Source organism: Ascaphus truei, chromosome 2 (genome assembly GCF_040206685.1).
Source record: "Ascaphus truei isolate aAscTru1 chromosome 2, aAscTru1.hap1, whole genome shotgun sequence".
Lineage (NCBI taxonomy): Eukaryota > Metazoa > Chordata > Amphibia > Anura > Ascaphidae > Ascaphus > Ascaphus truei.
In genome coordinates this window covers 61,743,229-61,771,108 of record NC_134484.1, presented here as the reverse complement: position 1 = coordinate 61,771,108, position 27,880 = coordinate 61,743,229, and the positions used below count along the sequence as shown (strand labels likewise).

The window sequence follows — 27,880 nt, the reverse complement described above, 5'->3', positions numbered from 1 at the left end:
GCGGAGTCCGGCAGGCTTCACGCCCCCATCACGTGAGCCGTGACCCCGGTGTTCCGGCTGCACACGTGTTGTGTCTGTGTGAGTGAGGTAAGCTGCATCACCGGCATCATGAAGGTGAAGGTTCTGAGCAGGAATCCGGATGATTACGTGCGCGAGACCAAGACGGACCTGCAGAGAAGTGAGTGCGGGGCACACAGGGCATGCACAGCCAGGCGTGAGAGATACATATCCTGCTGCCGGGGAGGGACACGGGGGGAGGAGGAGGTAGGGAAGTGCTGTATACAGATCAGGCAGCCAGTGTGTATTCAATCTCATTAAAACTGGAGGGGGAAATAAAGAGGGTAGAGATGCTACATGTGTGTTTGTATATGCATATTTATTTGGGTGTGTAATAATACCACATGTATGTGTTTGTGTATTTCACAGAAACATGTGTTTCACATGTATGTGCTCTCACTACAATATATATATATATATATATTATATATATATAATATTAGTGTTTCTCCCACCCAATCGCAGATAGGGGCCAGTACAGGGTGTGTGGAGCATATACCTGCTGGCAACAAGAGGGCTGAGTCGTCTGCCGGTGGTATTGGGGACACAGGAACAGGCTTCTGGGGTTCATACCCACATATCTCCTTAGCAGTGCAGCGCTTCCATAGGCTCCAGGAACTGAAGGTGATCTCCCACGGTAGAACTTATTACCTCTCCCCCCCAGTTAGATCACGCACCAGGCAGGAGGTATATTACTACACTCTGCAGTAACAGTTACACAACAGTCTTCTGCCGAATACAGTCTGTCAGGTCAGCTATCACTGAAGATGGTCCCTGGACCGTCACTACAGGCCAAGGGCACCCGCAGCCATCTTGGCTCTTCCCCACCTCCCTAGCAGAGGCGGAGGAACACACTCAATCTCCCCCAAGGGGAAGAGGAATAGAGTAGGCCCAATATGCAGCCTCTCCAATGTGCGACCTGCCTTCCTCAAGTGGGGAAGGTACAACAACTAACTTTAGGGCGGTCCTGCCCTTAAGTACAGCCAGGAGACGGGCATCCCGGTGTCCCAGCTACAACAGGATGTACCACCCTCTGCTGTCACTCAAGTGCAGTACCAAAGTGGAGGGGGAAAACCCCCATAGCAACTACTGGCAAGGCCTGCTTGTACCAGGACTTACTGCTAGGAGGGAACAAACTAGTAGCCAAAGGTGGCATGGCTATATATATATATATATATATATATATATATATATATATATATCTATATATATATATGTATATGTATATATGTATGTATATGTATGTATGTGTAGCCCTCTTTCCCTCTAATGTGAAGGGTCGACTATTGAGCCTCTACTACTGGGAGCCTGGGGTAACGAATATACTGAGTGACAGCGCCTCCACCTGCACGGGATCCCAATTAGATGGGATAACCCAGTGCAGGAACTGTTAATAACAGTCCACAGGTTATAAGAATAACAATAATAACATTTACTGTGAGCAATAACCATAAACCACATACAGGCAAAAGCAATACTAAAGGTTACAGTTAAACCTCGCCGCGCAGGGCGTTGTCCAACCATTGTGTATCCCCACACCATGTCCACAGTACCAGAGGTGTCCCTTGGTCATTTCACCCAATAAGTGTCCCCACAAGATGCCCGCCCCTCTAGGCGTGATCAGTGCCTTATTATACCGGTGTTAGTGCACGTTTGGCGAACGGTACCTGCCGGGTGTCCCCACACCCGGGTGCGCTAACAACGAGAAGCAGGTGATCCGCCGATCCAACGATAAAGGAGCGCTGGGGAGTTGAAGGGGGAGGGGGTGAAAGGAGCGCTGGGGACTGAGGGAGTGCCGGGGATCAGGGGGGGGGGGGAGGAGTGCCGGGGATCGGGGGGGGAGGGTGGGAGGAGTGCCGGGGACTGGGGGGGGGGGGAGAAGGAGTGCCGGGGACCAGGAGTGGGGGGTGGAAGGAGCGCCGGGGAATGGGGGGAGGGGAAGGAACACCCCCTCCCGCCCGGCAGCCAGCCACGGGTACAGGGGACGGGAGGGAGGGACACCGCGTGACAAGCACATCCCGGGCAACGCCGGGTATATCAGCTAGTTCTATATGTTCATCAATACAATCTGCACACTGGCAAGTGATTAGCTAAGTTGCCGATCGATCCGTTCTCCTGCAAGCAAGCCACAACCTACGCTTACATGTATTCATCACACTTGACCTTTCTTTCTAGAACCTATACCATGTCTCAGATGTGACACATGCCATTTTATAAAGAGAAATGTAAAGGGTGCATGTTATTTTAACTTGGAAGTGTCAATACTTTTTTGTGTATATATTATACCATTGAGAGTGTTTGTATATATGTGTGTACATTGGTAACATAGGAAGAGCCGCAGAACTCATGGGGGAGCAAGCATGTCAGCGTTCAACAGCAAATGTGCAACTTCTTTGATTCCAGTTCCTAGGAACTATGACCCAGCCTTACACCCCTTTGAAGTCCCTCGGGAGTACACACGAGCGCTCAATGCCACCAAACTCGAGCGAGTATTTGCAAAGCCTTTCATCGCTTCACTGGAGGGTCACAAAGATGGGGTGAACTGCATGGCAAAACATCCCAAGAGCTTGTCCACGGTGCTCTCAGGAGCTTGTGATGGAGAGGTAAGATCTGCTATGGAATCCATTAACCTTGTCTAATTCCGTAATATGTTTTTTGCTGATCTCTCTGACAGTGGAGGAATAAAAAAAGGACATCAACCTCTCCAGTCCCAGGAGGGCACCTCACATCATGCTTTGTTCAGCAAGGCATCATGTCTGTCTAAGGGGTTAAATCAAAATTGTAATATTATAATAATTTCTTATATAACATTAATATTAATGGCTGCGGTGACTATAAAACAATGAGCCCCTGTACCGAGGAACTTACAATCTGTTTGTGTCTGAAGCACAGGGAAATATAGTGACTTGGTTATGAGCAGAAGCAGGTGGCTCAGAGAACCAAAAAGATATCTCATTGCAACAGCTGTGTATTGGAAGCAAATCATGTATGAGAGCTCAGAGCTAAAGAGAAAGCAGTTCAATAATTGATCAATGATCCATAATCCGGTCGTATGAACTATAATGGAGTATCTGATCTGTGCTTGGCGTTTATGGTACTCGGCAGTATTATTTATTTATTTATAAAATGTTTTACCAGGAAGTAATACATTGAGAGTTACCTCTCGTTTCCGAGTATGTCGTGGACATAGTTAATATGACAAATAATACATGGTTTACAAATACAGTTACATAAATGAACAGGGTATACAGTATATACAATACATTGCGTGCACAGTTAGAGAAGATGTATATTATAGGCTTATGTAACAGTTACAGACCAGATTAAAATGTGAGACAGCCTTAGATTTGAAAGAACTTTAACTGGTGGTGGATGTGAGAGTCTCTGGTAGGTTGTTCCAGTTTTGTGGTGCACGGTAAGAGGTGGAGGAGCGGCCGGATACTTTGTTGAGCCTTGGGACCATGAACAGTCTTTTGGAGTCTGATCTCAGGTGATAAGTGCTGCATGTGGTAGGGGTGAGGAGCTTGTTCAGATAGGTGGGTAGCTTGCCCAGAAAGTATTTGAAGGCAAGACAGGAAAGGTGAACTTTGCGCCTAGACTCGAGTGATGACCAATCTAGTTCTTTGAGCATTTCGCAGTGATGTGTGTTGTAGTTGCATTGGAGAACGAAACGACAAATTGAATTGTAGAGGGTGTCAAGTTTGCCAAGGTGGATTTGGGGTGCCGAGCCATATACTATGTCTCCATAGTCGATAATTGGCATTAGCATCTGCTGTGCGATACGCTTTCTGACCAGGAAACTTAGGGAGGATTTGTTCCTGTAAAGTACCCCTAGTTTGGCATAGGTTTTGAATGTCATGGCATCAATGTGCATCCCGAATGTTACGTGGGAGTCAAACCATATGTCCAGGTATTTAAAACTAGTAACAGGAGTTAGGGTGGGGTTAGCGTTGGTTCTGATCTGGAGCTCAGTCACTGGAAGCTTTAAAAATGTAGTATGTCGAAGTTGCAATGCAGTGAAAACATAAATCAATATAATCTCCACCATGTGTAAACCTTTAATAAAAGACATATTTAAGGCCGGGGTGCCTGCAAATAGCAAAAGGAGCTAATATCGCCAGAATATATAATGCATACTGCTTTTATTTAGAGCAGGGGCGCGTGAATTCTTTTTGCGGCGCCTCCCTAACCCCCCCGCCTTACCTTCTCCGTTGGGCGCCCCCCTACTTACCTCACGCACGTCAAATGACGCCGTGGGATCGTGTTACGTGACCCGTGGCGTCATTTGACGTGCCGTTACCAGGGCAAGTGTGAGGTCATTTGACGCCGCGTTGCCATGGTCACGCATGCTGAAGCTGGCTGAATCCCGGTAAGTAGAGGTTGCAGAGGCCTCGCGCGGTCCCCCCGGCATTTAATTTAAATGCTTGGGGGTGAGAGCGCGAAACCTCTGCAACCACCACCGCGCCCCCCCCCCCCCACAAAAAAAATCTGCCCCCTAGTTTGCGCACCGCTGACTTAGCAGCTCAGAAGTAATCGGGGAAAGGATGCAGTATGCAGTGGCTATTCAATGATTACAGGGTTTCCATATAGTCCTTTTTATTTGTGGAAAATAATATTTTTACATGATCGTGTCCAAAATAGAAAATTGCTGGGTTATTTCCTCAACTTACTGTACTATCATTTCAAGATAAAACTGTGAACGTAAATGCAGTTTGTATTCATTTAATTTGATGTAACTGTACCTAAACCATTATCTGCTTTTAATTTTTTTTTTTTATTGTTTCTTTAGGTTAAGATTTGGAATTTGGTCAATCGGGTGTGTACCCGCACAGTGCAAGCACACGAAGGCTTCGTCAGAGGGCTCTGCGTTCGATTCTGCGGAAGCTCCTTCTTTACAGTATGTACTGTACGCCCATGAGATGATCTTCTTTGTTCTGCCCTGGACAATAGTGTTCTAATACTGGGGGCAGTCAGACCCAACGTTGGTTTATTTTTACCCAACACAGCAATAGCAAACCCCACTACGAAAAAATGTAATAAAATATGTTAGCTCGGTGATCAATTACCAATGTATTACTGGATGGACAAAGTATCAAAGAAGTGTTCAGTGCATGTGGGAGTAATGTTGCATTTGGGAGTAATGTGAAGTTCAATAATGCTGAAGTGTTTATAAACCCTGATGAACGTAAAGGATAAATTCCACATTCGACTGAAAAGGGCCCTGCTGGCCGTTTGAGTATATGTAGAATGTAACCCATAAAACTTTGAGCTGCTGTGACAACCTCATTCTCTAACACCTCCAAGCCTAGTATGGATGTGCAGCCAAGCTGGGAGAAGCGGTGGCCTCTCTTGTAGCACTAGAGGAGAGGATTCTAGTATATCTTGTCTGGAGTTTAGTGAGTTGTGGTTAATGTTTAAGAACATACACTGTTTTGTCCATCGCTAATTAAATAATAAGTAGATACACTTGAATCTATGGCCATTATTCTGTAAAGTGCGAATAACTGCTGCTATAATACGGGAAGGCCCATTGCATCAGTCCACTGAATAAGAGCCTATATATCAGGTATTACCCCAACCTGTACGATCCTGAAGCATTGCATGTACGAGTGGTTGAGTTTTTCTGTCCATCTTTAACTATAGATCAAGAATAATTAAGGCCCCTGTCAATCTTAAGAGTTTAAATAGTAAATTTGTATACAATAACAAGCAGAGTTTCAGGATATATTTCAGATTTGTATGTGTGTGTATGTATGTGTATATATCCTTGTTGAAGGCCTAGCCATTTGCAATAGAAATGTTGAACAGCCATTTTGTTACCCGCAACCTATCGTATATCAAAAGACCAACAGAATAAAACCTATGCAGGGTCTATTTTGTTTTAAAATAAATTGTCCGCTTCTGAAATATTTTAGGTGGGTGACGATAAGACCGTGAAGCAGTGGAAGATGGAAAGCCCTGGTTATGGAGAAAAAGAGGAACCCATACATACAATCCTTGGAAAAGTAAGATAAGATGGTGCTTTTTTTTTTTATATATATATTCTAATGACACGACTTGGATCTCACCCCAATCAGTCCACACATTCCTTGTAACCTTGGGAAAGTCATTTTCTCTCTCTGCTGTGGGCATCAAATTTAGACTTGTATGGTCTGCAGGGCGTGTTGGTTGTGCCTGCAAACTTCTATGTACAGTGCTGCATACATTGTCAGTGCTACAAGAGGACAAAATATTACCAGCATTATAGAGCTTGTGAAGACGCACATGCAGAGGGCTGAATATTCCGCCTGGAATTGAGTAACTTTTGCCACTTATCTTTCCATAGCTAATCTATTTTAATCTTATTTGCATCACCTGTTTTTTGGCGATTTTGTAGAAGTTAGCTTCTCTCTCTCTCTTTCTCTCTCTCTTTCTCTCTCTCTTTCTCTCTCTCTTTCTCTCTCTCTTTCTCTCTCTCTCTCTTTCTCTTAATCTTTTACCTGTATGCTGGTTTATTGATATGCACATTTCTGCTGGGGGAGCACACCTGCTGAAAGGGAGAATGCTGGGCGGGTTTACACGAGTATTGAGGCAGGAGGCATTTCTTCAATTGGTTTCTAAAAAATACAGGTGTGTGAAACTTTCTCATGAGAGCGCAAACCAGGCACAATTTTGCCCCTTTTTGAGTCTCGAGAAAAGTAGCGTCTGAGTACACGAGATTCGTCAATCGTGAAGGTCAATGTGCATTGTAGTTTTGTTTAAATGTGCTAATTTGCAATATTCTGTTAACGCTGAGACTATAGATAGGGCACACACCATGTCTCGCCTCACTGACAGGTAATATTTTGCTGAAGGCTTGCTAATTAGCCCCTGGAAACTCTGCAAACCGTTTCATAGGGAATCAAACTTGGGAAAGAAGCTGAACATTTTTGCAAATGCATTTTGAACACTTCCACACATCTCAACTGGGAAATGGACATGTGGTGCTAAAAATGTGACTAGTCCTTTTAGCACCTGCTTTAAAAGGCCACCAGTGGGAGTTTTCTAAGGGTTTTTAAAAATAAGCCCTGATAACCTCACCATTCTTTCCAAAGTTAGTCTTGGACTGTTAACATTAAAAGTATTATTTCAACTGGGTTATGCTGACACCGTTATTGGTTGGACCCCCCTGCCATTGCTATTTAAACATCTTCTCTATATACCTGTGTCCCTGGGCAGTGCGCTGCTTTGTGCATTCATTTGCATTTTTTTTGGATTACTTCTCTCAGAAGCTTATTATGATTCAGAAATGGGATTGATGGGCGATGAAATGGTGCAGTTTTGGGAAAAGGCCCATTCCAATGGGGAATACTGGGACTGTTATTACTCTTCTCAACTTTATTTGAGCAGGGGCAACCTTGATGGATTTTAAAAATCTCAGCCCTCCCCTCTTACTCTTCAGACCTCACTTTTCCCTCCTCTTCCCCTCCCCCCCCCCTCCTCGCTTAAACATCCTAAACACTCACTCGCACACCCACTAGACACAAAGCCATCACACTCCTCCCCCACACAAAGCCCTTTCCACACACCTCAAACATGTCCGCTGCTCAGCGGGTGCATCCTGGGCGATCTGGAGATGGAGAGGCTTTTCTCTCTCTCCGCTGGGCTGGGAGTGGAAGATCGCAGCCTCTACATCCTCTAGGCAGCGCTGGATGTGCTTGCTGAGCAGCCAGCAAAGTTCTTCCCCTGGGGTCGGGGCACACGTGGACTCTAGGCTTGTTATTGGAGTTTGTAAGACACTCGGGTTTTGTGCATGTGTTTTATTAATGCAATGAGCACCATTATCCTTATTAATATAGTGTCACATATTTGATCGTGTTGTACAATATAAAAGACAAAACTCCCATGACAAACATTTATCATAGTAAGAGTTATTTTAGCACAGAAACCGATAGCAGTTGGGATCCTAGAAGAGTTTATAATCTAAGACAGAGGTGGACAACTTCAGTCCTCAAGAGCTATCTACAGTACAAGTTTCAGGATATCCCAGTTTCGGCACAGGTGGCTCAGTCAACGACAGAGCCACCTGTGCTGAAGCAGAGTATCCTAAAAACCTGGACTCTTGGTGGCCCTTGGGGACTGGAGTTGGCCACTTCTGATATAAGTAGTTTGCACGCCCTTGTCTAATAATCAATCTGTCCGTGAGTTGGTTCATTATCCCTCTGGTTTTGACTTTGCAGACTGTGCTGACGGGGGTCGATCACCATTGGAAAGAAGCAGTCTTTGCCACGTGTGGGCAGCAGGTGGATATCTGGGATGAGCAGAGGTCCAGTCCCATGCGGTCCTTTACATGGGGGGTTGACAGCATTTCCAGTGTCAAATTTAATCCCATTGAGGTAAGAGCATTGTGCTTCTCCGCATATACAGTATTGCAGGGAAAAGAAGTTAATCACGTAGGGAATTTTGTTTTGTGTATGTTTAAGAGCCATGTATCGTAAATGTGTGTAGCCTAAAAGTTTTAGGGATGCCAATGAAAGGTGCAAACCCATTTTCCTATTACATCTCCCCCCCCACGCCCCCACCCCAAGAAAGGATACTTAATCATTTTGTATTTCATTTTCCTAAAATAAACTTCTTCCATTAAGGGGAGAGGAGTTTTTTCTTTGCACTCTTACCTGCTGCATATATGTAATAAAAAAAAGCCTGTAGAAAATATTTAAAGGCTTGTTTAAAAGCAACATCACCAAGCTGTCCATGCTGCTCGCCATTTGAGGCGTGGGTTTGGTTTTTTATTTAGCTTACTTGAACCAGAGCTGATCTGTGGGGTCCCACGATTCCCGATTGACAAGCAGGTTTGTGCAGCAGACAAAAATACTTGCCCGGTGGACACCAAATGACCACGGGGTCAGGGCTTGCGCTGCAACGTTCGTTTTGTGACCAAACGGCCGTATGTGTTTTTGGTTGTGTTTTAAAACCGGCACAAAAAAAACACTACAAAATGGCTCAGGGACCATAGATCGGCTCTGGGGGCCCCCCTAGTTTTTTCTTAGAGGAGCTCCATTAGGCCGGGTCCCCAGTGGTCACAGCGGTGCGCGCCGGCATGCGCGGCGCACACCGGACACTCGCCTCTAGTCACGCAGGCCCCAGTAGCTCCTCCTGTGTGTGCTCCCCTCTCACGATGGCGCGTCCGCCGGCAGGGAAGACAGGAAGTTTTTGTCTTCCTGTGCCGCGACGCAGTCACGTGCTCGGCGGGCAGCCAATGGAAGGGCAGATATGCCCCGCCATGGCCGCTCCCCCCGTCATCATGACTCTAATCCCCTCCCCCCTCCCCCCCTTTGCGCATCCTGTCGCTGCCCTACAGACCACAGTTCGGGGCTGTAATCTGTAGCACTGGGGCCGTAGCCGTAGCTTTGCGTAGAGGTGCAGCAATAAAACCAATGCAGTAAGTTGCTGTAAATTTGGCCTATTTGAAATGGAAGATGTACTCACATTGACTTGTGATTACAATGCAAAGTGTATTTGTATTTTTGGGGGATTTGAATGCAGCGAGTTACACGGCTGGGTTATTGTTTAAAAAAAAAAAAAAAAATCTAATGTAAACCGTTTGGTTTTTCTTTCAGAGGCATATTTTGGGAAGCTGTGCTTCTGACAGGAACATTGTTCTGTATGATATGCGACAGGCCACTCCATTGAAGAAGGTACAGTAGGTTATATTAAACCCTCCACAGCCAGTAGTGATGAACACAAAGAAAGACATTACAGCCATTTTTGGTGCTTTAAAATGTTTCTATTTCTATATACTTTATTGTATATGATGAGAGATTGTAGACAATGTTTGTAATTCCAACTGAGAAAGCAGTAACTTATCATTATACACTTTTTTCTAATGTACTTTAAACCTTTTTATTGTTACTGGGGACAGTATTGCACCAATTCCAAAAGGCCAATGCAAAATGAATTTACCAGCAGAGGTGGTGATGGGGTATAAGGTAATGGTTCTGCAGTAATAGAATTACATGCATGAAATAAGCTGATGGGAACCTTTGGGAGGAGCGGGAAGCATGGATTCATTTATTTTTTGTGCTATTACAAATACGAAGATTGAGCCATCAACCAATAAAGGAGCCAGAAGCCCTGACTTAAGCTGTAATCACCAAAGTATCATGCTGTGTTTGGGAAACAGGATTTCTATTCCCCCCTCCCCTTTTTATTTTTATCTATCTATCCCCTTTGCTGCCTACAACACACTGGGGCGTATTCTGTAAACTGTCAGAGTGCCAATTGGGCACTATAACATGGGAACTCCCAGTGACTTGAAAAATATTTTCCGTGCAATACTGCCCCGATCGGCACTATCGCAGTTTTTGAGTTACTCAATGGGGGAAGTAGGATCTATCTTAAGAGCTACATTCCCCTTTTCATATAACATAAGACCTAATTTAAACAGAACCTTTTTAAAGAGCGTTGTGTCAATGTTGCATCAAGTTTCTGTTCTTAGGCTGAGTCCCCGCTGGCGCTGAGCGGGCGGTGCTTGGCGAGGTGACGTGTGTGTATATATATATGTATATGTATGTACATGTGTCCCCGCTCACGCGATGCGCACGTAGGTATGCGCGTGCACACACGCTCAGCGCTTAGATAAATTAAACAAATGTAACTTTCCCGCTCGCTCAACTATTCGGCAATGACGCCCCCCTCCCCCCCCCCCCCCCCCCGCGGGCGCACGAGCAGACGCAGGACACCCGGCTCGCATGCTTTGAGTGCCAGCACGCTCAGTGCCAGCGGGGTCTCAGCCTTATGGGAAAGTTTTTCGTGTTGATTAGGGTTTAATAAATAAAATAGTTCATTTTATTCCCAAGAGGAAAATGCTAGGAGTAGTTTTTCTAGTATTCTAAATGAATATGTAATATCTACCTAATCTTTTATATTAGAAGCATACAAGACCCTTCTCTCTTTCCTGTGACAGGTTATATTAGAAATGAGAACAAACACCCTCTGTTGGAACCCTATGGAAGCCTTTATATTCACAGCAGCCAATGAGAACTACAGGTGAGTGCCGGGATTTCCCAGCTAAGAAACAGCAGCCGGTCCCTGGGTAATGGGCTGTAATTCTGAGAACATTGAATCTAAAGGAACAGATTTACTATCCTCTTCCTCTGCTTTTCATAAAAATAAGTTCATGTAGAGTATACGTTCTTTAAATAAAAATAAAAAAAAGCACATTTCCTGTTTTAAATTTTGTGATATATATATATATTTATATATTAATGCAGCAGTTCAAGCTGCCGTTTAAAAAATGTATATATATATATTTGTAAATGTAAATGTGTATATATATATATATATATATATATATTTATTTGCATCAATACAATCTACACAATGATAAGTGATTAGCTAAGTTGCCGGTCGATCCGTTCTCCTGTGATCGATCGGCGAAGATTGTAACGATTATATTACAAAGTGATACGAAGTGTAACACATTGTTGCAGCTTTCAGCTCGGCAATTGACAGTCTGCTGTTTAGAATACAGCAACAGATCTGTTTTGTGATACTTTGTTGCCAATGGGCAGAGCTCAAAAAGGTTGCCTGTGTCAGAACCTGTTTCAAAACAGGAAATAGATGTGACTTTCTAAATGGTTGCTATAGCAACCAAAGGATTATTCCCCGCCTTTTTTCCCCCCCCTTCATTAAAAGCCTGAAACGTTGGTCTTTTATTCTCCTGTGTGCTGGCCATTCAGTAGAATGAGTCTGGGGATTTCGCCTCTATATAAATTCGTATGGTCTGCAGCTTTGCACACTGTCTGATACAAGTTCTGACTCGGTCTCACTTGTGCTCTATTAATTCAAGGTAGTGCAGAAATCCCCTCTTCCAATTAATAAATTTTATATTTTCCTTCATCTGAATCACTGGAGCAAAACCATATTTCGCCAATCTCTGGAGACCCTGCCCCCTGTTCCCAAAATAGTTAACCCAGTCTGGGAGAACAATATGGCGGCCAAGATCCGCTTCATTCTGGCAGCCAACACAAAGTCTGCTGTCGGAGACCTCGACTGCCATCTTGGTTTATTTAAAAAAAAAAAAATATATATATATATATATATATATATATATATATATATATATATATATATATAATATATATATATATTATTCTGATGGTAGATTGCAAAGTGAAGTATTTCGGGTAGCGGGGAATCCCTACAGATTGTAATGTGGTTCAGCTCTAGAGGATCCGGATCCAGTAAAGTTAAGCAAAACAAAATCATGCAGTGGGGGGATTGCTGCTTTAACCCACTGACTGACAAAGCATTAGTGCTTTGATTGAGCCACTGATTGAGCCGCCCGTGATGAAGCAGGGATATCCTTGAAACCTGAGATGTTGGTGGCTCTTGAGGATTGGAGTTAGCCACCCCCGCACAAGCCTTCTGGCAGGACTGTGGGCAAATACTGTTTTATGTATGTTTTCTGAAGGCTGTCCTTATAATTCACTTGTCTGCAGCTTGTACACGTATGACATGCGCTTTCTGGAGAGTCCAGTAAAGGTGCACATGGATCATGTATCGGCCGTGCTGGATGTGGATTACTCCCCTACCGGGAAAGAATTTGTGTCGGCCAGCTTCGATAAATCCATTCGCATCTTCCCTGTTGATAGCGGTCGCAGCAGGTTAGTGCAAAGAATAAATGATAAATAAAATCAGACGTGTGCGGGAGTGCCTTGGGGTGTGTGAGATAATGGAATAAAAAATGTTAAAGAGAAAAAAAAACAAATTTCAATGATGCTCTGTATGAAACAGGGAGTTCACCAAATGATCAATATAATATCCACACATGCAGTCCAAATGGGGACGTTCAGTTATAGGGCACTGTAGTCGGGACGCTTGGGGAAGTCTTGCTGCTGTTTCCTCTAGAAAGTAGAATAGAAGTAGCAGTCCTTCATAAACTTTTTTTTTTCCTTTTCTTATAATATAGTGCATGTGAGTAGCTTTTAATGAGAAATTGTTACCTAAGCTGCCGATTGATCCGTTGTCCTGTGATCGATCGACCAATATCCTGCTTGTGGGGCTATTGAAAAGTCTGTCTTTGTGCTGCAGTCTGTGAAATGCTGCAGCTGCAATGTAACATTATATTACTAAGTTGCAGTTTTCAGCTTTCAGCTCGACAAACAGTCTGCTGTTTGCAACACACCAACAGATCTGTTTGTGATACTTTATTGCCAAAGGGCAGAGCTCAAAAAGGTGTGTCTGAGCCTCTTTCAGAAGAGGAAGTGGATGTGACTTTCTAAATGGTTGCTTTAGCAACCAAAGGGTGATCCTTTTTTTTAAATCTCAGACCCCCAAAACAACTCTTAAGTGTGGCTGTAATATGTGCTTTTCGACATTTGTCTCATAATGAAAGGGTTATTACAAATTCAACCAACACAATACTCATGGTACAAAGCATATTGTATGGCTGTGTGATTTCTGTTGATTGAAATTTCCAGAATATGTTGCCAAGTGGAACTGCACCTGTTGATTTTAACAACTAACCAATAAGTCATTGTTATTTTTGTAAATCTCTCTAGTGTAGGCAGTGTTCTCCGCACACAATGCTTCATGTCTTGTACTTGTCTCGCAGGGAGGTTTACCACACAAAGAGGATGCAGCATGTTACCTGTGTCCGGTGGTCTGCTGACAACAAGTATGTTCTCTGCGGTTCAGACGAAATGAACATCCGTATATGGAAAGCCAATGCATCCGAGAAACTTGGTGTGGTAAGGATCCTATTAATGTCCAGGAGGGCGATACGTCTGCTGTGCAGCTGCAATGGCAGTGCCGTAACCCTAGGAACAGGCGCACTCAGCCTCTGTATAATGGTGAATCATATCTCATAATGATTCATGTTTTATTTCATTAAACATTAAAATGAGTCCACGTCATACGCTACTCCGTGACCTGATGAAATGGATCACGGTTACTTCAGAGTCATGTTGTTACCAAGGGTAACACTTGACTTCACAATGTGTGTTGTTGGCAATGCTTTGTCGTGTTCGATGGAATATGTGTCTCGCCCCGGGTAACAAGATTATCTGTGAATAAATGTGGTCTGTTTAATGTTAAATGGGTAGTCTTGGATATTGACCTGTTTCAATGTTCGAGGAAACAGACAGTATAATTGTACTGTGGTACTGTAGCAGTACTGGATTCACTACGCTGCTTCCAAATATAGTAACTCATGATTACGTTTTTAGTTGGGGTCTGGTTTTTGTTTTTTACACCAACCACCTTTTTGGTCTCTGTTTTGAGCTTTTGTGTCAATCGAGATGTGCAGGAATGACTGGAGCGTGGATGGGAAGTATCTACATTTATATATAAATAGTTAAAACCCTCATAGAAGTATTATATAATCTGATATAAATGTACATTATGTGCCGGCATGCTGCTGGTCGTGAACATTTGGTCGCGGCCGTTTTGCTGCGACCAAATCACCACTAATGTTTAGCCGCCACTGCCTCGCCGCAGGGACAGCTCTCCGCGCTCCTAAACTTACCCGTACCCTAAAAACCCTAATACTAACACTACCCCTACCCTAAAGACCTTAAACCCTTACCCTAAAACACCTAGCCCTTATTGGCGAAACATCATGCGGCTGAGTGTCCAGCCTTGGCCAAACGCCCGCGGAAACGGCCTTATCCACAAATATATATCTATACTATAATTTTAAGTTGGATTCCGTTTGTTTGTTTCTTTGTATGTCCGAAGCATCGAAATCTCCGAAACGGCACCACGTAGCACAACAAAACTTTCACTGGAGATCCTGCTGCGGATTTGTAGGTCAACGCAACTATTTTGAGCTTCCAATGTGATTTACCGCCCAAATTATGGACATTCTAAGTTTCCCTCGGCTGTCCAGCAAAAATGTTAGGGGGGGGGGGGCGTGGCTACGAAGGGAGTGGGCGTGTCCTTGCCTGGATTGGGGCTGTGTGTGTGTTGTAAGATGTGCAGGGGGGAGGGGAGGAGATGTGCCAGCTAGCGGGGTGACATGTGCCAGCAGCGGGGGGAGATTTACCAACGGGGGTGGCCGGGAAAATGTGCCGACAGCAAGGGGAGGTTTTCCCAAGGGGGGGGTGGGTGGGGAGATGTGCCGGCAGCGAGTGGACATGCCACAGCAGCGCGGGGAGATGTGCCGCCAGCGGGGGGGGAGAAGGGGAGGGGGGCGGAAACATATTCCGGCAGCAGGGGGGAGACACACACATACACACACATACACACACAGAGACAAATCTCACCCTGCACTACATCCAGCGGTGGGGGGGGGGAGGTGCTGGGGAGATGTTCAGGCAGCAGGGGGAGGGGGGGACATGTATTCAATATTACATTCCCCGGGCGAAGCCGGGCACAAAAGCTAGTATTTGTATAAAATGAGTTAGAAAAAAATAACGGAGTTACATAGTAGATGAGGTTGAAAAAAGACGTACGTCCATCAAGTTCAACCTATGCTAAATTTAGACAACAGATACTTAATCCTATATCTATACTTACTTATTGATCCAGAGGAACGCAAACAAAAAACCCCAGTGTCATATAATCAAATGATGTCTCATAAGGGGAAAAATTAATTCCTTCCTGACTCCAAGAATTGGCAATCGGATTAATCCCTGGATCAACATATTTCCCATGTATACTTATTTGGTATATCCCTGTATACCTTTCCTATCTAAAAACATGTCCAACATTTTTTGAAAAAATCTATTGTATCTGCCATCACAGTCTCCATGGGTAATGAATTCCACATTTTAACTGCCCTTACTGTAAAGAACCCTTTCCTTTTGTTGCTGGTGAAATCTCCTTTCCTCCAACCTTAAGGGATGGCCCCGAGTCCTTTGTACTGCCCGTGGGATGAATAGTTCTTTTGAAAGCTCCTTGTATTGTCCCCGAATATATTTGTATATAGTTATCATATCCCCTCTTAGACGCCTCTTTTCTAATGTAAATAAATCTAATTTAGCTAACCTCTCCTCATAAATTAGATTATCCATCCCCTTTATTAATTTGGTGGCTCTTCTCTGCACTCTCTCTAGTTCCATAATGTCTTTTCTTAGGATTGGTGCCCAAAATTGTACTCCATATTCAAGGTGTCGTCTTACTAATGCTTTGTAAAGGGGCATAATTATGTTTACTTCCCTTCCATCCATTGCCCGTTTGATGCAAGATAAGATCTTGTTTGCCTTTGCAGCTAATGCATGACTTTGGGCACTATTGCTAAGCCTGCTGTCTACAAGCACTCCTAAATCCTTCTCCATCAAGGATTCCCCCAATTTATCCCCATTTCATTTGTAATTCGCCTTTTTATTCTATTCTCCCAAATGCATAACCTTACATTTATTTGTATTAAACCTCACCTGCCATTTACCTGCCCACGTTTCCAGTCTCTCCAAGTCCTTCTGAAGAGAAATTACATCCTGCTCTGATTCTATTACCATACACAATTTAGTATCATCAGCAAAGATGGAGACTTTGCTCTCGATGCCAACCTCAAGGTCATTAATAAACAAGTTAAAAAGCAGGGGTCCCAGTACCGATCCCTGAGGTACTCCACTCACGACTTTAGCCCAACCTGAAAAAGTTCCATTTATGGCAACCCTCTGTTGTCTGTCCTTTAACCAGTTTTCAATCCAGGTGCATATATTATTACTGAGTCCAATTTTCTTTATTTTGTACACCAACCTCTTGTGTGAAACCGTATGAAAAGCCTTTGCAAAATCTAAGTAGACCACATCAACTGCATTACCCTGGTCTAAATTCCTACATACCTCCTCAAAGAAACAAATAAGGATAGTTTGGCAATATCTATCCTTCATAAATCCATGCTGACTATTACTAATAATTTTATTTTCCATTAGGTATTCCTGAATATTACGCCATATTAAGCCTTCAAGAAGTTTCCCCACTATTGAAGTCAGGCTTACAGGTCTGTAATTCCCCGGTTGTGATCTAGCTCCCTTTTTAAATATAGGCACCACATCTGCTTTACGCCAAACTTGTGGTACTGAGCCTGTGGAAATGGAGTCCTTGAATATTAAATATAATGGTTTGGCTATTACTGAACTTAACTCCTTCAGAACTCTTGGATGTATGCCATCGGGGCCAGGTGCCTTATTTACTTTAATTTTTTTCAAGTCGCTTATGAACTTCTTCCTCAGTTAACCAATTGTTCATTAATATGGAGGTTGTGGCTTCCTCCTTCGGCACTACTATTGAACTTGATTCTTCCCTGGTAAACACAGAGGCAAAGAATTTGTTTAATACCTCAGCTTTTTCCTTATCTCCAATAATCTGCCTACACTTCTCACACTGAAAGGGTCCAATATTTTCTTTTCACATTTTTTTGTTATTAAGGAACTTTTTAGGGTTGATCTTACTTTCTATTGCAATCCTTTTTTCATTATCCATTTTTGCTAATTTGATTGCCCTTTTGCAATTTTTTGTTACATTCCTTATAATTCTGATACGATGTCTCCGTCCCTTCTGACTTAAAGAATCTAAACGCCCTCCTCTTCTTGTCCATTTCCTCCCCTACCTGTTTATTTAGCCACATTGGTTTTGACTTATTTCTTTTATGCTTATTACCCAAGGGTATACACTGATGAGTGTGCTTTTCTAACAATGTTTTAAAGACTGCCCATTTATCTTCTACATTTTTCCCTGCAAAAACATCATCCCAATGTATTACTTGTAGATTAGACCCCAGTTTATTAAAATCTGCCTTTCTAAAGTTTAAAGTCTTTGTTGAACCCAAGTAATCTGTTTTTTGATTTATTTCAAATGAGACCATGTTACGATCACTGTTACCCAAATGTTCCAGGACTTGAATATTTGCTATTACTTCTACATTGTTTGATATGACCAAATCCAGTATTGCCCCTCTCCTGGTTGGTTCCTCAATAATTTGAGTCATATAATTGTCTTTGAGCACCCTCAAAAACCTGTTCTCTTTTGTTGTAATGCTAATCTCATTGCCCCAGTCTGTCTGGATAATTAAAATCCCCATTATGCAAACATGACCCAGTTTTGATGCCTTCTCCATTTGCAAAAGTATTTTAGCTTCCTCAATCTCGCAGATATTTGGTGGTTTATAGCATATTCCCACAACATTTTCTTTATACTTTTACCTCCACTGCTAATTTCTATCCACAAAGTCTCTACATTTTCATCATTCCCTTCATAAACATGTTCCCTTATAATAGGTTTTAGATCTGGTTTAACATATAAGCATACTCCACCTCCCCTTCTATTTGTTCGATCCTTCCGAAAAAGGGAATAACCCTCTAAATTAACTGTCCAGTCAGGAGTTTCATCCCAGCATGTTTCAGTAATGCCTATGATGTCATGTAAAAATCATCCGCCTTCTCGTAGAGTTGGGATTGGCTCAGAGCGTGACATTAATGGTGGTCTTTGGGGTCCATGAGTTGTCCAGAGACCACAGTTCGAGAACTACTTGTATAGGCATTTTAAGTAGATCTGCTGTCCTGTCGGTGATTTCCATTGCTTATTGAGTGATCGCAGGTAAACATAGTGGCCGCTCTTGATGACACCTGGGAAAGAGGCGGCATGCTACTGCAGATAGAATGCGTGGCAGCCAGTATGGGGGGGGGGGTGGTGGTAGCTCACCATTCACTGTCAGCTAATGTCCTGCATGTTAAGATGACTCTTATTGAACTGTGGGAGTTATTCAGAAGTGTATTTATTTTGTTTTATTTACACTGTAGTGATTCAGTGGTGTGATTGTGATTTGTACATCTCGACCTTTTTAATATATTGAATTAGGAAAGATAAAGTATCATGTAGTACCTGCAAAGTTGGTAGAGGACTTTTACTATAAATTTGTTAAGATCTTTGCGGAAAGGCTAATAGTTGTACATCTTCCTTTGGTTTGTTTTGTTTGTTTTTTGGCTAATTGACTCGCACATAAACCACAATCGGATTTTGTCATAGGACCCAATTTGTTGTAGATGGCAGAACATAACTTTTCTTCTGTCTGACCCATTGACGGAAAATAAAATTTGGTGTAAAGTGCAGTTACAGATGTGTAATCGTCATGCGACAAACCACAATAGCAAGAGCGTATCAACACAATATAACCGATGTAGTGCTTTCCGTTCAGACGTATACTTTTCTGTCTCGCTGTTTCGGATAGCGCGCAGGTCTTTAGAAAGCAGCAAAACGGTCAAAATCCTTTGATTTTGATTGAAAAAAAACCATGTACGTAAAATCAAGCAGTTGTGTAATATTGGATAATACAATTTAATTTTTTTAATTCCTCGCCGCTCATTATGCCCTATTTAGTGAGTTTTTTTTAATGTATTAAACTTCCTTAGATTGTTTACAAAAGCATAGCACTTCCTCTTCTGAAATGGGCAACCATATTGTGAACCCTGGAAAGCAGGATCTTTGCAGATCGATCGGCAGCATAGGTAATTACACTTCTTCGAAGCAACTGCTGCATCTTAAAAATTATTATTATATTTTTTAAATGCAAACTGTATTGCCACATTGATCACATCCGCTGCGTCACAGAGTTTCACACAGCTGCAGGCGGTTTCTGGGACACCTTTTATATAGTGCTAATTTTATTTCCCAATGATCAGGTCATTGCTCACCATGTAACACACACTAATTACATTCTAATTTGTATTCATCATAGCAGGATTCCAGTTCAAAGACCCCACTTGGGGGGAGGAGGGGGCTCCCTTGCAGATGAGATGAGAACACAACATGAACTCGGGGGTTCCCTTGTGTAATTTCCTGTGCGTTACTGACCCGACAGGCTCTGGGTCCTAGTGATGTTCGGGGAATGTCATTTGGTATTTTTTCTTCATCGGAATGGAAGTGTAGGTGAGGTCATCACGTCACTGGGGGGGCCCTGACCACGTGATTGTTACCGAAAAGTGATTACGAGCCCGGGAGACCAGTGTATAGCATTTTTATTATTATGAACGCATTGTATAATTGTGATACATGTGGTCATACTGTGGAAGTAAGGGTCAGGTCATTAGATGCAGTGACGGGGTTAGTCACATAATGACACACGGGTCTGTTCTGGAAAGGGATTTTTGTTTTCATAAACAAACAAGTGTCCACACCGTACATCCCCCTAGGGCAGGGGTGGGCAACTCCAGTCCTCAAGGGCCAGGTCAGGTTTTCAGGATATCCCTGCTTCAGCACAGTAATTTAACCACTGATTGAGGTGGTATCTGAAATTCTTAGAGAAGGGGCGGCCAAACTTTTTTTTTTTTTTTTTGCGCTATGTCTTTGCCTGCTGTCTTCCATTGTGCGTACCCCCTACCTAAACCCGCACGTGTCGAATGCCGCCACAGAGTCGTGTGACGTCACGTGACCAAGGCAACCGTGCCCCCGCGGTGTCATTTGACGCTGTGTTGCCATGGTCACGCGTCCTGAAGCCAGCCGAATCCCGGTAAATAGAGGTTGCTGAGGCCTCGCGTGGTCCCCCGGCATTTAATTTAAATGCTTGGGGGGAGAGCGTGGGACCTCTGCAACCACCCATGCCCCCCCCAAAAAATATTGCGCCCCCCAGTCTGCACATAGCTGACTTAGAGTACAAAGCGTAACCCCTCGAGTGCCCTAGCGATGTCTACTGGATGTTGGATTTGCCATTAGAGAGGGACGTGGTAAAACGGGATAAAATACATTTATAGTGTAAAGAAAATGAGGAAGAAAAAAAATCAGCATGAGATTTCCCCCAGAGGTGTTTAGAGGAGCGAATGTTAAGCGAATGTTTGGGCATTTCGCCACATCCATGGGTGACGGGCATTGTGACAACCCAGCAGGGACATATACTGTAGGTCTAGTGAGGTGAGGATAATGTTAAAGGATGTGACAAGATTGTCAGGTTCAGAGGAATAGAAGACAGGTTAGAATTGAGAGTACATGTCAGAGGTGATGGGGTAGGAGGAGTGGTGGTGAATATAAAGCATTACAAAGTAAGCAGACTTCTGACTGATGTGGGGCAGTGAGTGGTATAAGTAATATGCTTCTCGGGGAAATTGGATCAGTTAGAACATTGTAATAATTCTTGTAATTTATCCATATGAGCAGTGGTTGACAAATCACCAAAAAATCTACTCGCCACACAAAAAAATCTACTCGCCACCTAGTACCAAACGTGTGCTGCTTGGGCCAATATTTACTTGCCCGGGGGTTAAATCCACTCGCCCGGGGCGAGCAAATGTATAGGTTTGTCGAACACTGCATATGAGAATCGCATTCCATGATTTACTCAACAATTCCCTTCATTCACTCCGTGTCTTTGAAACATTGAATGCACTGTCCCTGCAGATAAGACGCAGTCACCTTTGATGTCACTGGACGTATTAAACAGTTTGGATTGCATTGAAATGTGTTCCTTATTCCTCTGACTCCTGCTTACCTTCACTCGTCACCAGTATGTTTTACACGGCAGAACTGAGAAAGGGATGTTATTGCAGGAGTGGGATTAGTCGTGAAACTCTGTGCTTCACAAATCATTGTATTTTTGTTTGCTATAGCTTATATAGTTAATATATCCTTCGAATGCTAACTTTAATGTTACGGGTGCAGCCTTTATTGAGAACTACACAGCGCTCTTTACATTGCTTTTGCAATGTACCATGCACGCACAGTTTTTTTTGGTCTACAAAAGTGTTTAGGTTGTACTAAATCAGCAACAGCACTTTGCTCATCCTCAATTAAAGAAAATCATTGCTATTTAATTAGAATAAAAGCCCTCTAACTTGGAGGTTGTTGACAGTTTGCTGCACGATGTGAAATTGTGGGATTTATTTAGGCTGGCTCAGGAAAATGAACATGATTATATGGAGGGCCACATTTAAATGTTAATGGATGCTGGATTTGCCCAGTGATTGAAGTTGGACATTAAACTAGTCATTTAAACAGGATTGAATGCTGTGTCTCATGACTCAAGGTTTTCAAGGGGGACTTTTTACCGTGCTGGCAGCATCCGTCCGTTCAATAGATGATATACCAATACCACCTCCTCTTTTAGTGTTTTTATACAAGGTAATACAGCACTTCCCAGCACTACAGGGCATAAATGTCAAGGGCCTTTCATAAAAGTGTACACTTTCATTGTATTTGCATTATTTGTATAGATTAGATTGTAATCTTTTTATTAGATCAACAGGAACGTTTTACAAGTTGTTGATTGTGCTTTCAATAACATACACTTCCAAACTACACATTTTCACACAACCCTCCTACTTAGGACCAAAGTAAAAGCACGGTAGTGACATGTAAAATTGATGCGTAATAGGTGACGGTTTTACCATGAGGCAGCAGTCCCTGGCGATCGCAATTTTTTTGCGTGCGTATTATTATTTGCTTAATTTAATTGATCTCTTGCTTTGTGCAAACCTGTTTTTATTTTTGAAATCTGATGTTTCGCTCAGTAAGCGTTTAAAATAAGTGTTCGGGAGGTTAAAATGAAGCCTTCCCCAGACCCCATAGCAGTGTTAGGTGACCATTGTAACCACAGAAGCTAAACATTAAGAAAATCATGATTTGGAACATTAGAAAATGGGTTATCTCATTATTTTCCTAAGGGCAGGACATGCTCAGGGGGCAAACTACGAATAGTTCGAGTTAACCTATTATAGGCTTTTGGAGGGATTGCTGCATTAAAGAAGCAGAACATGTTGGGGGGGAAGAGGGGGGTTAATAAGTGTAAAGCAAGGGCCCCCCAGAGCTGAACCGTGGTCATGTCCAGGGACCTCCTGCTCCCAGAGATACTTTCTTCCGTATGGGGTGCAGCTTCCGGGGATATAAAGGTCCTGGTCATGCAGGCCCAACAAGAAGCCTCAAGGGATGATGCTTCGGCTTCCTATCGGCCCGCTGGATATTTGTCACCATTTATGTTCCCCCCACACACCCCAGACGGAACTGCTACTGGCACCACTAAGGAGATAAGTATATCGGGAAGCAGGTGGTCCCCGGGGCTGAAATTAATACAGTCCAGTCTACAAGTTTGTTTATACATTTTTAGCTTGCTATCTGGAACTGACATTTTAAGCCAACATAGTTTCCTTGCAGATTTGTAATTTACATCCAATATGACAAAAATACACACTACTATGTATTTCTGTCATGTTGGATGTAGCAGTGGGCTTCTCTGTTGTTTGTTGTATGCATATGCCACGCTCAATAGCACTCCTTTTTGACACTTGCATACAGATATATTTTGTGTGGGCTCAGGGGTTCCCAAAAAGAGCTTGCTGGGGTTCTGTGAGAGATCTCTAATTTAGTAGAGAAAAAACACACAGTAAGTTATAGTGACAAAATACTCCACCATGCAGCAAATAAAGATACAGCTCAACCCCGTTATAGCGCGGTCCTCGGGGGCCACCCGATCCAACCGCGCTATAACCGGGGTCACGCGATTTTTTTAAAAAAATGGCCGCCGCGTGCCCGATCAGAGGGAGGAGGGGGGAAGAGGTGGAGTGAGGCGCCGGCAGCCCTACATGTCCCCTAGCAGCCACTGTAATTCTCCCAGCATTCCCCGCACTCCCCTCAGCAGCTCCGCCCCATCCAACCACCGATCCCCCAGCCTTGCACCGATTTTTTTTTTCCCCCTAGCCTCGCACCAATCCCCCAGCTTTGCACCGATTTTCCCCCCAGCCTCGCACCGACTCCCCCCCCCTAGCCTCGCACCGATCCCCCAGCCTCGCACCGTTTCCCCGCCAGCCTCACATTGATCCCCGCCAGAAGCCCCACGATGCCCCAACAGCTGACACCAGGTAGGTGGGGGGGAAAAAGGGAGGGGGGGTGTACTGGCTGAGTGTGTGCTGAGTGGTGTGTGCAAAAAAACCCTTTTTGTTTGGTTTTTTAATTCGGGGTCTACGTTCAAACCGCGTTATAAGAGGATCGCGCAATAACTGGGTTGAGCTGTATCACTTGTGAGCACATTAACATGCTCAAAAAGGTCTGTGACCCTGCCTTTCCCCAGTATCTGTTGGCATACAATGCTTCCACTGTAGCCAGGGATTCTGGGTAATGACATGCAAATGAGCACTCGCAGGGTGTCATTTTTTGTAAACCTGCTTGTCGGCAACACATTTTATGCTTTGCAGCAGCAAGCGCCACACGTCAATAGATTAGGTAAATGGGCAAATCAATTCAAATGTATTAGAGCTCACAAAGAACACAAAATACAGTATAACCTCTTGAGCTTTGTTGAATCTATATATATATATATATTCAACAAAGCTCAAGAGGTTATACTGTATTTTGTGTTCTTTGTGAGCTCTAATACATTTGAATTGATTTGCCCATTTAATATATATATATATTAAACTGTTGTATGCCTGTCTGTCTGTCCTGTGTCTCACTGTCCCTAGGGGCAATCACATTGGACTTTGGCCCGTCACTCTGCCTCAGGCCAATGAGATGACTCCCTTGGCCTGCCCGCCCCCGCACACCTCTCATTGGCCTGAAGCGGAGTGACGGGCCAATGGGCACACACACACTCTCTCTCACTCTCTCTTCCCCCCTCTGTCCCCCCCCCGCCCCCCATCACGTGCACCGGCTCCCGGACGGAGGGGAAGCGCGGCGCGGCCCTCCTGCCACAGCAAACAACTTCAGGCTCCTCCCCCCTTGCTCTCAACCGGCTCCCGGACGGAGGGGAAGCGTGGCACGGCCCTCGTAACCCAGCCGCCAACGCTCACTTACCTCCCCGGTGCTCCCTTACCTCCCCGGCCGCTGGGGGGGCCAAGCAGCCTCCTCGGATCGGCGCCAGTCCCACTCTCCACCACCTCTCACTCCCGTCGTGTGTGTGGAGAGGGACATTTTACTCCTGCCAACAATTTGTGTCTCACTTTCACCCCTACCCCTGCCCTTCACACACCCCTGCCCTTCACCCCCCTACCCCTGCCCTTCACCCCCCCACCCCTGCCCTTCACCTCCTCCCTACCCCTGCCCTTCACCCCCCACCCCTGCTCTTCACCCTCCACCCCCCACCCCTGCTCTTCACCCTCCACCCCTGCCCTTCACCCCCCCTACCCCTGCCCTTCACCCCCCTACCCCTGCCCTTCACCCCCGTACCCCTGCCCTTCACCCCCCCTACCCCTGCCCTTCACCCCCCCCACGCCTGCCCTTCACCCCTACCCCTGCCCTTCACCTGCCCCCCCTACCCCTGCCCTTCACTACCCCTGCCCTTCACCCCCCCTACCCCTGCCCTTCACCCCCCCTACCCCTGCCCTTCACCCCCCCTACCCCTGCCCTTCACCCCCCCTACCCCTGCCCTTCACCTCCTCCCTACCCCTGCCCTTCACCCCCCCCTACCCCTGCTCTTCACCCCCCACCCCTGCCCTTCACCCCTACCCCTGCCCTTCACCCCCCACCCCTGCCCTTCACCCCTACCCCTGCCCTTCACCCCCCCTACCCCTGCCCTTCACCCCCCCCACGCCTGCACTTCACCCCTACCCCTGCCCTTCACCTGCCCCCCCCTACCCCTGCCCTTCACTGCCCCTGTCCTTCACCCCCCCTACCCCTGCCCTTCACCCCCCTACCCCTGCCCTTCACCCCCCCTACCCCTGCCCTTCACCCCCCCTACCCCTGCACTTCACCCCCCCACCCCCTGCCCTTCACCCCCCCACCCCCTGCCCTTCACCCCCCCACCCCCTGCCCTTCAACCCCCCACCCCCTGCCCTTCACCCCCCACCCCCTGCCCTTCACCCTCTTCACCCCCCACCCCCTGCCCTTCACCCCCCCACCCCCTGCCCTTCACCTCCCCTTTGCATTAGGTTTTGTGACAAATTAGGTTATTAGGTTTTTTTTTTAAAAATGTATTAACTTTGTTTTTGCTTATAAGGAATTTAGTTTTGGTGCTATTCTTACCCTTTTCACCTGGTAAATGTGTAGAAATGATGGCTACATCATGTGGGCCCTGGGGGCACCTGACCTTACCTTTGCTGTTTGTAAGGGGTCATCCCTTAAGGTTGGAGGAAAGGAGAATTCACCAGCAACTCCTTCTCCTAAGTGTCACTTTTATGCCTGAAGCACTTCTTTACATTGTTATTTGTATTATTTGTTATTTATATGATTGTCACATGTATTACTGCAGTGAAGCACTATGTACATTAATGGCGCTATATACATACGAAAGGGTTCTTTACAGTAAGGGCAGTTAGAATGTGGAATTCATTACCCATGGAGACTGATGGCAGATACAATAGATGCTTCATGAAAAGGTTGGACATCTTTAGAAAGTGGAGGTGTACAGGTTTTTACCATACAAGATAAGCAGAGAAAGTATGTTGTTCCTGGGAGAAATCTGATTGCCGTTATTGGAGTTCGGAAGGAATGAAACTTTTTTCCCCCTTAGACAGGGATTGGATAATGCTTCAGTGTTTTGTTTTTGCTTACCTTTGGATCAATATAAATTTAAAAAAAATATAGGATCAATATATTAGCCGATGAAGTCCAACCTATGTTGAATTTAATGTTTCTCATCCCCACCCTGATTTACTACTGCTATTCTTTGCTATATCCAGAGACCTTTTCAGTTCCTGTGATATTTAGGGCCTCAATCTATATATTCTGTGTAGAGGCTGATCGGGTAAATTTGAGATTTGCAGCCAAAGATGGTACAAACAGCACTTTACTATAGAGAATTGCCCACTAAGTTGTGTGGCTTTCTGGCAAGTATTAATCGACATCACTGGCACATGATTTTCTGTCCTCCCATTAAGTGATCCAACAAGGTATCTTAGATTATTGTAATTATTTTTAGGGGACGATAATGCCAATACAGATTCCTAGCGTTTAACTAGGGTTACCATACGTCCTTATTCAAAAAGGTGGACACCAAAAGCCGACAGCGTGAGTGATGGGCGCCGACCACGCATGCACGGTTGGCGCTCATCGCTCGCGCGTCGACTTCCGTTCGTGCATGCACGGTCGCCGTTCCCGGACCTTACATCACAAAGCCGGACATGTCTGGGAAAATACGGATGTATAGTAACCCTAGTTTCACGTTTCAGATTCATTAGTAGAACATTCCTGGGCAGGATTGCTGCTCTAATGGACACTTGTTTTCTTTAGTTGTCACCACGCGAGAGAGCTGCTCAGAACTATAACCAGAAGCTGCAGGAGAAGTTCCAGCACCACCCGCAGATCAAACGGATAGCACGCCACCGGCACCTCCCCAAAACCATCTACAGCCAGGCAAAGGAGCATCGCATCATGAGGGAAGCTCGCCGCAGGAAGTATGTAGTAGTATTATTATTATTATTATTATTATTATTTTTGTCGTACCACAAAACCAAAGCAGATCGGGAATATTTGGCCCATCAAAAGCAGAGCAGGGATTATCGAAGGTGTAATTACAGATGATGAAGCATTATTAACGAGCATAAAGAAATAACCTGTCATCTCATTAGCTGGTCATGCACTGTAACAACATCTTGGTAAATGACTGTCTTAACTTTTCAAGGCGTTTCAAACCGGTTCATATAAAAAGGAAAAATCAGCTCTCCGATTTTCACCCGTCTGCTTTTATTTAAGGCGTTACATTTTTGCTTCCTCTTCTCATCCATATTCTCGCCTTGTAGGGATGTGAATCGTCGCAAACACAGCAAGCAGGGCTCTGTTCCACTTGTATCGGAGAAGGAGAAGCACATCGTGGCTGTGGTGAAATAGCAAGCTGCATCTTTCCAATACTGTAATCACATCAGTATCTTGTACAGAAAATATCATCATCCCATGCGCTGGACACTAATCCTGGTATAGAAGTGTAGGGGGCGGAGGAACTGTTTCTGAGACTGTCTGCATTTTGCTTATTTGAAATATTTTTCTTAAGAGCAAAAAAAAGAAA

General features: G+C 44.5%; 1 protein-coding gene across 1 annotated transcript; it reads left to right on the top strand.

Moving 5' to 3' along the window:
- Window positions 1-24: 24 nt before the first annotated feature.
- DCAF13 (DDB1 and CUL4 associated factor 13) lies at window positions 25-27,880 on the top strand. The gene is made up of 11 exons (XM_075582557.1): window positions 25-178; window positions 2,461-2,660; window positions 4,847-4,954; window positions 5,973-6,062; window positions 8,256-8,411; window positions 9,636-9,713; window positions 10,982-11,064; window positions 12,519-12,683; window positions 13,634-13,769; window positions 27,109-27,272; window positions 27,618-27,880. Exons 1-11 carry the CDS (start codon window positions 109-111, stop codon window positions 27,703-27,705), a joined length of 1,338 nt encoding a protein of 445 aa, XP_075438672.1. The 5' UTR covers window positions 25-108; the 3' UTR covers window positions 27,706-27,880.

Excerpts from the sequence above, each read along its gene's own strand:
- DCAF13 (XM_075582557.1), top strand. The coding sequence starts at position 109 with ATGAAGGTGAAGGTTCTGAGCAGGAATCCGGATGATTACGTGCGCGAG. Across the intron at positions 11,065-12,518 it reads GCAGCCAATGAGAACTACAG|CTTGTACACGTATGACATGC; the intron begins GTGAGTGCCGGG and ends ACTTGTCTGCAG. Across the intron at positions 13,770-27,108 it reads CATCCGAGAAACTTGGTGTG|TTGTCACCACGCGAGAGAGC; the intron begins GTAAGGATCCTA and ends TGTTTTCTTTAG.